This window comes from Mustela lutreola, chromosome 3, assembly GCF_030435805.1.
Source record: "Mustela lutreola isolate mMusLut2 chromosome 3, mMusLut2.pri, whole genome shotgun sequence".
Classification (NCBI taxonomy): Eukaryota; Metazoa; Chordata; class Mammalia; order Carnivora; family Mustelidae; genus Mustela; species Mustela lutreola.
In genome coordinates, this window is record NC_081292.1 from 198220932 (window position 1) to 198230308 (window position 9377).

Genomic DNA, 9377 nt, shown 5'->3' on the forward strand with positions numbered 1-9377 from the left:
TGTACCCAAAAGCCTGCCATTAAGTTTGGTCTCAACTTGAGAAAGGCAGCCTCAGATCCACTAAGAGTGACGGCCACATGGCTGTGCATAGAGTTTTCAAGAAAGTGACAACAAGGATAGAGTCTTTATAAAGTCCAGTCCGGAATTTCTATTATCTTCAAACATTTTGAGTTTCTCTCTGCGTCTGCTTTCCCCACATTTACTCAAGCATGTAATTTCTTCTCACCTCTGCAGAACATAAAATGACAAAAAAGTTTGAGTTAGAGTCAATAGAAGAAAAGAAGAAAATAAATGACTCCTACACTGCTGTCTTTGAGAACTTCATTCGAGAGAAGGAGGTAAGTTGGGCCCAAAGCACATGAGGAGTTGAAGGTGCAGCTTCAGTGAGACATCCAGTTCTGGGGATGCCTCTGGAATTAGTCGAGCTTTTGGTCTTTATGGACGTATTCCTCCTTTCCCAGCTTCCCTAGAAATATATGCAAGTAGACCGGCAGTCTTGCTGTCCTTATATAGACGGTCTTACCATCATCAATGGTGGTCAATCACCATTGAATGATGAATATTCATCGAGGATGAATGTTCTTCCTCATCCTTGGCTGGAGATGAAGAGAAAGGGCAGTGGAGCAAGTTAAACTAAGCAAGTTTGGTTCAGGTACAGCTCGGAGTAAAGAGGAGCTACCTCAAAGTCACAGGGGTGAGGGTGAGCCACTGCTGCTCATTACTCCTCCACTACCTTGATACTGCTGTTGGGTCATGGTGAAAGCAGGCCCCAGACAGGCAGACATTTACTAAACAAACCTGCATTAGCAAGTAGGCTCCAAGCCATGATACCACCATCTCTTGAGCTTTTAGGTCAGAGAGGTGACCTAGGTGAAAGATTCATTGGAGCTATTTGCAAAGGCATGACAAGGATAGGATTCTGCAACTCCTGGAGTCAGCCTCAGGCAGCCAGAGCACCTCCTAAGCAGACAGAGGACCAGCTAGGGGTCAAGACTTAGACGCCATGTCTGAGGGTATAGCTGAAAGGTTTTGTTAGATTCCTATACTCTTTTCCTGCAAAGTGAACCATGCCTCTAAAATCATACCTACCCAGAATATTCCATTTTTAAGAGTCCATTTCCAATCATCATGCTAATTAAAAAGCCACTAATTTCACCAGTCAAAGCCCATTTCTGGCATTCACTGTAACAGCAAAAACAGTAATGGGGCTACAGGATATACTGTGCAGTGTGGCTAGGGTTTCTGGGGTCTGGAGAGCTCAGACATCTGAAGAAGTGGAGCAAGTCCTCTAGTGGGGAGAGATTTGATCCTCTGCATGCCTCCTCTCCTCTCCTATTTTCTCTCCAGTAATGCTAACGATAAATCTATAAATTCTGCGCGTGCTCTCTCTCTCGCTCTCTTTCTCTCTCTCATGAAAGTATAGTTTACACTTAACAAAACACAGAGATCCTAACTATATAATTTGGTGAGTTTTGACAAATGTACACATCCATGTAACCAACAACTATATAAAGATATAGAGCATTTTATCAACCCAGAAATTGCTCTTGTATTCCTCTCCACTTAAACCTGGTCTCCCTCAACACTTGCCCCAAGGCAACCACTATTTTGATTCCTACTACCATAGTTTTACCTGCTTTTAAGCTTTACATAGATGGAATCATGCAGTATATACTCTTTGGTATATAGCTTCTTTTTTTCTCAACACACTGTCTGTGAAATTTATCCATTTGTTATTTCTATCAGTAATTTCTTACCTTTTATTGCCCATTCTCTTTCCTTTGTAAGAATACCCCACAATGTGTTTACCATTTTCCTGTTTTGGGAGGTTTAGGTTGTTTCCATTGGCTGTCCTCCCTATTTTTTTTTTTTTAAGATTTTATTTATTTATTTGACAGAGAGGAAGAGATCACAAGTAGGCAGAGACAGGCAGAGAGAGGTGGGGGGAGGGGGAGCAGGCTCCCCGCTGAGCAGAGAGCCTGATGCAGGGCTCTATCCCAGGACCCTGAGACCATGATCTGAGCTGAAAGCAGAGGCTTAACCCACTAAGACACCCTGGCACCCTGTCCTCCCTATTTTATAAAGGTTTTATAAACACCCTTATACAAGTATTTCCATAGACACATTTTTTCTTTTCCTTTGGGTATATACCTAGCACTGTTATTATTGGTTTCTAGGGTAGTTATAGATTTAACTTTATAAGAAATTGCCAAGCCATTTGCCACAGTAGTTGTGTCATTTTACTCTTACATCTTAAGCATACAAGAGTTCCAGTTGCTCCACATCATCAGCAACTAATATTGGTATCCCATAACCCTTCCAATGGGTGTGAAGTGATAGTCCATTAGAGTTTTAGTTTCCCTGAGGACTATGTTCGGTGATTTTTTAAAATTATACTTATCAAACAATTTATATGTCTTCTTTTGTGAAATGTTGGTTCAAGTCTTTTGCCATTTGAAAAAACTTGGGTTGTTTATCTTTTTATTATTGATATGTAGGAGTACTTTATATAATGTGGATACAAGTTCCTTGTCAGATATGCATTACAAACATTGTCTTCTACACTGTGGTTTGCCTTTTCATTTTGTTCATGTTATCTTTTCATGTGCAGAAGTTTTTTATTTTGATGAAAACCAAATTATTAATCACACCCTTTTTATGGAAAGTTACAGCTTTTTGTGTCCTTTCTATGAAATTGTTGCCTAGTCCAAGGATACAAAGATCTTCTCTTTTTAAAAAAAAAGCTTTGTAATTTTAGTTTTTATGATTCTATGATCCATTTTGTTTTGTTTCCTTTTTAAAGATTTTATTTATTTATTTATTTATTTAAGAGAGAGAGAGAACATGAATTGGGGGGGGGCGAGGGAGAGAGACAAACAGACCCTCTACTGAGCAGGGAGCCCAATGCAGGGCTCAGTCCCAGGACCCTGGGATCATGAGCTGAAGGCAGACACTTAACTGACTGAGCCACCCAGGTACCCCTCTGTGATCTATTTTGAATAATTTTTATGTATGGAGTGAGATAGAGGTCATAGGTCATTTTTTTCTCTATAAATATTTAGTTGTTCCATTCTGTCCCATTGAACTATTTATTAGTCCATACCTAGGCCAAGACAACCATTGTCTCAATTACTGTAGCTTGAAATCAGGGAGTAAAAATCTAATTTTGCTCTTGTTTTTCAAGGTAATTTTGGCCCTTCTATATAAATTTCAGAGTCAGTTTGTCAAGAAAGTATTCTGACTGGGATTGTACTGAATATAAAGATCAATTTGTGATAGAACAAAATATTTAACAATATTAATAATATTCAACAATAGTAACCCTATCAAGGTTGCACATAAGTAAGATTTTAAAAATTTAACTTCAGTGTGTCATGTCATTAGTCTATAAAGTGTGCTTCATTATAATGATATCTAAACCTTGGTGAATATATTCCAGAACCCTATTCTGACTTTCTTAATTCTCTGAAAGAAGTCCTAGGAACCGGGGCACCTGAGTGGCTTAGTGTGTTGAACTTCTGCCTTCGGCTCGAGTCATGATCTCAGGGTCCTGGGATGGAGCCCCAGGCTCTCTGCTCAGCAGGGAGCCTTCTTCTTCCCCCCCCCCCGCCCCCCCCCCCGCCTGCCTCTCTGCCTACTTGTGATCTCTCTCTCTGCCAAGTAAATAAATAAAATCTTTAAAAAAAAAAAAAAGAAGAAGAAGAAGAAGAAGAAGAAGAGGTCCTAGAAACCCCAGGGCTGACACTTTCCAAATAAAATTATTTTTAGGAGCTGTTGAAACAGCATGAAAATGACACCTTACAATTAGCGGAGCTGAGAAAGACCAAACAGGTAAGTTTTTTCATTTTTCCTGTGGAATTAGGATCTTAGAAATGCATCAATAAAATTATGTACTCTCAATAAAATGGAATCTATGATAATTTTCCAAAACCAAAAACAAAGGGTAGGGGAGCAGAGACCTAGAGCTGAGTTTGCTGGATTCAACAGGTCAAAAAGAACTTTGGAACTATAATACAAAGTCATCTGTAAAACAAAGCTCTTAGCGTCTTTTTAGAGCAATTTGAAGAAATTTATAAGCAGTGTGCTGTGTGATCTTCAGTGTCAAATGCCCTCCATTTCTAGTGAGGCTCAAACCACCAGAGTCGTGACTTCTGAATACCAAATTCTTCCTTTAAACTCTAAAAAATACAATACTGCCCCTAGGAACTTTAACTGCAAGCCTCTCCTTAAAATTCTGAGTGGACCTCACGTCCAACAATTTCTTCAAAGAATTCTGTTCTTCTGGGGCAAATTATGGCACTTCCAGGTGGGAGACACTTGAAGAGAAACTGTTCAAACCCATGAACCCCCTTGTGGTTCTTCTTTCACAGAGAATTTAACTTGGATCTGGAATGGAGAAGTTTGGGGAAAGACGAGCCCTTATAAAATCAGGGAATGATCTCTCTGAGCTTAGGCAAGGCCTCATCATTGTTGGGTAAACAGACCTCAATGTCCTGCATGGTAGAGGAATAGGTTTTGGAACAAGAAAGACCCAGTGTATTATAATAACTGCTTTATCGACCTTGTCTACTAATTCGAAATCATTAATTGATTTCGCTCCTCATTTGTGGTCATATTTTCTCCCTTATTTGCATGTCTGGTAATTTCTTATTGGACACCCACCATTGGAATGTTTACCTCGTTGGGTGCTAAATATTTTTGTATTCCTTTAAATATGGTTGTGCTTCGTTCTGGGATGCAGTTTAGTTACTTAGAAACAGTTTGGTATGTTCAAGCCTTACCTTTAAGCTTTGTTATAGGCAGAATTAAAGCAGTCTATAGTCTAAGATTAGTCCCTCTCCCCCGCCCACACACACAGATTATACCCTTCTGAGTAGTCTGCCCAATACTCTGTGTACTCTGGCTAGTGGGAATGAACTATTCCCAGTCCTGTGCTGACCCTGGGGATTGTTCTACCTACTCCATGCTTGTGGTTCTTTCCCCAACCTCATCTCCTTCTCTAGCTTGCCCTCCACCGTGCCGCCCCAGTGGCACTGGACCCATTGCTCTCTCTTTAACATGTCAGGATCCTCTACCTTGAGGTCTTTGCACTTGACATTCTCTCTTCCTACGAAGCTGTCTCCCAGATATCCACGACTAACTTTCTTACCTTTCTGGTCTCTGCTTAAATGCCACTTCCAAGGGGCCACTCTATTTATAGGCTTAACAACCCACCCAACCCTTCCTTTCTCCTGTTTTATTTTCTATGCAGATTTATAACTGTCTAACCTGATAAACTCAATGAAGGCAGAGATTTTTGTCTGTTTTCTCTGCCACTTATCTCTAGTTGCTAGAACAGTGCCTGGCACATCGAGATACCCAGTAAATACCAACTGATTTTTTGAATGAATAAGTGAATAAAAAAATTCTAAATGTGCTGGTACAGTGCTTTACACAATGTGTAAGGGTTGGAGTAAGTAAGTAATGGAAGCTCTCTACTCTATAAATCTTGGGAGGAGGCTTAGTCCACGGGAAGAGCTCTGAGGACATGTAGGAGTTGAACAGAGCTGACACCTGAAAGCAAGGACCCATCGGGTTCACTTTTATAGTCTCTCCAGCATCTACCTAATGTAGATTCCACATTTGTCTTTTCCCTGAACTTACACTGCATATTCTGTCTTATCCTTGGTTTGTTTTAAATTTATTATTGTAATTATTTTATTAACTAATTTTTTACATCTCCCTCGCTAGAATGTACATCCCTAAGAGTAGGGATTATATTTGTCTTGTTCATCATAATACTTCTGTTGTCTACAACAGGAGGGTTTTTTCCTAATTAAAAGACTGGTTTTTTTAGAGCAATGTGAGGTTTACTGAAAAATTCAGCAGAAAGTGCAGAGATACCTCTTATCCTCCCCCAATACAAACATACAATTTTCTCTATTATTAACATCTTGCTTTAGTGTGGTCCTTTTGTTACTGTTGATGAACCATTATTGATACATCCCTTTTAACTGAAGTCCATAATTGACATTAGGGTTCTCTTTGTGTTACCGATTCTGTAGGTTTTGTCAAATGTCATCAAATGCAGAATGCATGTACCATTGCAGTATCATACAGTGCAGTTGCTTTGCCTAAACGTCCTCTGTCCTCCACCTGTTTATCCCTTGCTTCCTCTCCCAACCCCCGGCAATCACTCATCTTTTTACTGACTCTGTAGTTTTGCCTTTTCCGTTAATAAATACTTGTTTGGGAGCTATTTTGACAACCCACACGGGCTCCGGTGAGGGCTGCATCTGAGACAGTGGTAGTGAGACTGCAGAGGGGAGTATAGATGGGCAAGACATAGAGGAGATAGATTTAACAGGATGAAATGACTGAACCGTATAAGAGAAGGAGTAGTTAAAAGTTGATGCTTCACCTTCTCATCCAGGTGCCCTGCAGAAGAGAGTAAATGGGTAGACATGTTGTCCTGAAACCGTTTCTTCTTACATAGGTCATGGAGGAAGAGTTGAATACACAAGCTGTTATCCTGGAAACACTTAACACAACCCTCTACCAAACCCAGATGGAACTTCAGAAAGAGGCGAGTCCTGGCTGGAGTGGGGTTAGGGGTCGTGAGGCATCCAGGTCTCTGGGAAGCTCTATCATATAGCTCTGTTTTGGATGCTATTAAAATTTATATGTCCAGGGCACCTGGGTGGCTCAGTCAGTTACGGTCCTGCCTTCAGCTCAGGTCATGATCCCGGGTCCTGAGATCGAGTCCCGCATCAGCCTCCCTGCCTCCATTCCCCTGCTTGTGTTCTCTCTCTCTCCTTGTCAGTTAAATAAATAAATAAGTACTCTTTAAAAAAAATAAATAAGTAAATAAAATTTACATGTCCTTCAGAAAGCCACAGTGGGAAATCTGGAGAAAATGTTCCAGATCAAGCTTGCCGAAGCTGAAGAAAAGTTTAAATATACCATACAGCTTCTGACAGAAGAGAACATTCATCTAAGGTATGAAAGATGCTGCTTGAAAAGATTTGGCTGAGTTTTCTTTGGAAAGCGAGAGGGAGTTTGGGTGAGGAATAGAGGAAGATGAACCCAGGTGTTCCCTAATAAGGTCAAGGCACAGGCACTTCCCCGAAGGAGATACGGACTCAGAGCCTGGACAGAGAACTCACCTGCTAAGGTCACGCAGTTCACAAGTGGTTTGGGGAATGTGTCTAGACTCCTCTCTCTTACCTACATCTTCGTTTTAATGCAGAATGGCACATGAAATTTAGCTGAGCGTCTCTGAGTTTATTCAGTTCTGTGGATACATTTTTTTTTCTTTTTAAACTCATTTATTTTTTTTTAATTTTTTTTCAGTGTTCCAAAATTCATTGTTTATGCACCACACCCAGTGCTCCATGCAATACGTGCCCTCCTTAATACCCACCACCAGGCTCACCTGACCCCCCTCCACCTCCTCCAAAACCCTGATTGTCTCTCAGAGCCCACAGTCTCTCATGGTTTGTCTCTTTTAAATCCCTAAAGTCCTCTGCCATCCACCGATTCATTCTTGGCTTCCCCTCCCAACTCCTGGCAATTACTGATCTTTCCACTGTCTGTCTGTAGTCTTGCCCCTTCCAGAACATCATAGAGTTGGAATCCATAGTAGATGTTTTGTAAATATTTGTTTAATGAATGAATGACTAGAAACTGTCATGACAACCCATGGAAGCTCTGAGTTTTTACCACATCCCCTGAGAGTTTAGGGGTATCGGTGTCAGTGGTTTACACTTAGATACAGCTGCATTTAGTTCCTGTGAAAGTCAACTTCAGGTCAGAAATTACACTATTACCCGAAGATGCATTTTTAAATTCTGGTCAATATTTTAGTAAAAGGAAGTTATTCATTGCATTGATTTGGTAGTATAGGAGAGTAAAGCTTTTCCCTTTTTCCCTTATAGGTTGCTTGGCTGGTCTAATAGTTAAATTGACATGAGACAGATTAACAGGAGAAAAAAAATTTTAATTTTGAATGTATAGGAGCTCATAACAATATGAGACTCAAAGAAGAGACCGAAGTGGGCAGCTTTTATGCCTTTTAGACAAAGAGACAATTCTGTAAAGAATTGACAGGACAAAGCAGTTTGGGTTCGGGGTGGTAAATTAGTGAGGAAGTACGAAGGTATGTTCATACAGCCTCCTCAGCCCTAAATTCCCTATTTCTGGTGAGAAGGATGTCTCTCTACCTTCTGGTACAGGGAAGATATTTTTCTTTCCTACTTTCAGGGGGACGAAGGAGGGCCAGAGAATCTTTCGTGTATTGGTGGTTGCTGAAGTAAATTTAATTCAAACTAATCAATATGCAAGGTGGCGTATTTTGGGATGGCATACTCTGTTTCCCCTCAGCAGAATATTCCTCATTTGGGAATTTGGTAACATAAATATCGTATCTCACTAAATTCAAAACCACTGCAAGTAATGTGTGCAACTGTCCCCAGTGAAGGAACAAAACCATATTCTCCCCCCCCCCCCATATATGCTCAATGCCCTTCTACCCTTTGAGTCTGTAGTGATACGTCTTCTCTTTCTTTACAGGCAAAAAATAATTGCCAAGAATGAAGAAATTTATGAAGAACGATGTGGGAGGTCTACCTCTATTTATGAGAATGATTCTGACATTTTAGAAGATGACAGCAATGAAAAACAAGAATTATGAACCCAAAAGTTGCTCTCCCATACAAAAGATGACAGGAACACTGACTCTCTAGGCTTAGAGAACTCTGGTGAGGTTTTCTGGAAAAAGTGTATTATGAGTTTAGTTGCTGGATTGCCTTGGTTCTACTTTTGTCTTTTCACAATCTGCTTTCTTCTAAGTGATTGGGAATGTTTGAATTCTCATCTCAATTATACAGATTTTCAAGACTCTTCATTGAGAGGTGATGTTCTCTATATCTGGATTTGCTCTTTCTCTGGGCAAGGTACTATTTTCTCTTCCATATTTCTGGATTTCATTACAAAAACACTGATCTGAAGAAATTCCTATTAAATATTGACTACATTTTGAAGTTTAGCTTTTGTCCCCCTGGGGCACTTCGCTAGCAAGAATAATTAATTGATTTAATTCCAAAAACCTTTTCTCTTACGTGTGTCTCCACTGCTCCATTTCTCAGTCATCTTTCCTGTAACTATGATTTAGGAAAAGTTTCTGATGACTGTTGCCACCTTCTCTAAATAATCACCAGAATTCAAATCCCCACAGGGCAGGCAACATAAATAAGAGAAGTGGACTGGACATAAGGAAAAATAATCACAAAAACAACCACAGTGGTAAATGGTAATTGGCAGGAGCCTAATGTAGGGGATGGGAAGCGGGGGGATGGGGGAGTGGGTGAACCCATCTTCTTGTGTGGCACCATTGGAAT

At 40.3% G+C, this 9377-nt stretch overlaps 1 protein-coding gene across 7 annotated transcripts in view; it reads left to right on the forward strand.

The window, feature by feature from the left end:
* Positions 1–9016, forward strand: part of FLACC1 (flagellum associated containing coiled-coil domains 1) — a 32117-nt gene extending 23101 nt beyond the window's left edge. For all 7 annotated transcript variants that reach the window (XM_059168423.1, XM_059168429.1, XM_059168426.1 and 4 more), the window contains 5 exons: positions 235–338; positions 3769–3831; positions 6476–6565; positions 6869–6978; positions 8551–9016. In XM_059168423.1, the coding sequence (XP_059024406.1) occupies positions 235–338; positions 3769–3831; positions 6476–6565; positions 6869–6978; positions 8551–8671 (488 nt within the window). In that variant the 3' untranslated portion in view covers positions 8672–9016. The remainder of the gene's footprint in view (positions 1–234; positions 339–3768; positions 3832–6475; positions 6566–6868; positions 6979–8550) is intronic.
* Positions 9017–9377: the final 361 nt, after the last annotated feature.